The sequence below is a fragment of the Emiliania huxleyi genome (genome assembly GCF_000372725.1).
Source record: "Emiliania huxleyi CCMP1516 unplaced genomic scaffold EMIHUscaffold_599, whole genome shotgun sequence".
In the NCBI taxonomy this organism is placed as follows: domain Eukaryota; phylum Haptophyta; order Isochrysidales; family Noelaerhabdaceae; genus Emiliania; species Emiliania huxleyi.
Genome location: NW_005197511.1, coordinates 29,849 through 30,847, shown reverse-complemented (window position 1 = coordinate 30,847; position 999 = coordinate 29,849). Strand labels below are relative to the sequence as shown.

The following is a 999-nucleotide window of genomic DNA, read 5'->3' as shown; positions in this document are numbered from 1 at the left end:
ACCACGCCAAGACCAACGTCAACGGCGGCAGCATCGCGATCGGCCACCCCTTTGGCATGACGGGCTCGCGGATGGTCGGCCACGCCCTCCTCGAGGGCAAGCGCCGCGGCGCAAAGAGCGCGGTCGTCACCATGTGTATTGGCGGCGGCATGGGCGCGGCGGGGCTGTTTGAGATCTTCTGAGGGGCTCGAGACTTGGCGCGAGGCGGTCTCTAAGGAAGCCCGCTCGCGGTGAGGCAGGCCCAACAGCGACGGGAACGCTTGGGTTTCACGCCGCGCGGCGGCGCCTGATTGTTGCGCGCCCTTTCGCGGGGGCCCGGCAGGACGCGCGTTGGCCAAACTCTGCGGGTCGGCACGTCACGCACGCGATGGGAATGTCACTCCGTGTGAGAGCAATTTCAAGAGACCAGCGGCCCGGTCTCGCAGATCGTTTGTTTATGTCGTGCGAGAGGTCGTTTTTACTAGTTACCTTGCGTTATTGTGTGTTGATCGGGGGTCCTCGACGGCTTCTATACGTGATGGGCCCCGTCGCCGCCGCTTTCCGCCCGCCATGACCCCAATCCCCAACTAGGGGTAGAACTACCTCGAAGCTTCCTGCTGAGTGCTGTCCGAGCAGGCTGTGGCGGTAAGTGGGATGTGGGCAGTGGGGGCTGGGACCTGGGTGGCCTCTGCGCTCTGGCCTGTGCCCCCGGCATCCCCCGCGGACCACGCGCACGTGCAAGCAGCAAGGCGCGACGAGGTAACAGGCTAACTAAGGTAAGGTCAGGTAAACTAAAACTTCACCACACACACAAGCACTGGTGGGGCAAGCGCAAGGGGGGGCGACCCTCGCGAGCTCGCGACTAGAGCTGTTTAACATTAACTTTGGGCCTAACAGTTGCGCTAGTGTTGGGTGAAATCCTTAACGTTGTTCAAGTGTTCACCCCAGCTCATGCTGTTACTGTTTGTTACTGTTGTTACTGTTGTTCAGCGGTCAGCAAGCAGAAAATGCCCAAAAAAG

General features: G+C 61.1%; 1 protein-coding gene across 1 annotated transcript; it reads left to right on the top strand.

The window, feature by feature from the left end:
- Positions 1-56: 56 nt before the first annotated feature.
- Positions 57-628, top strand: EMIHUDRAFT_247701 (hypothetical protein; the record flags this gene model as incomplete). Its single annotated transcript, XM_005764323.1, has 4 exons — positions 57-166; positions 240-264; positions 323-450; positions 616-628. 4 exons carry the CDS (start codon positions 57-59, stop codon positions 626-628), a joined length of 276 nt encoding a protein of 91 aa, XP_005764380.1.
- Positions 629-999: the final 371 nt, after the last annotated feature.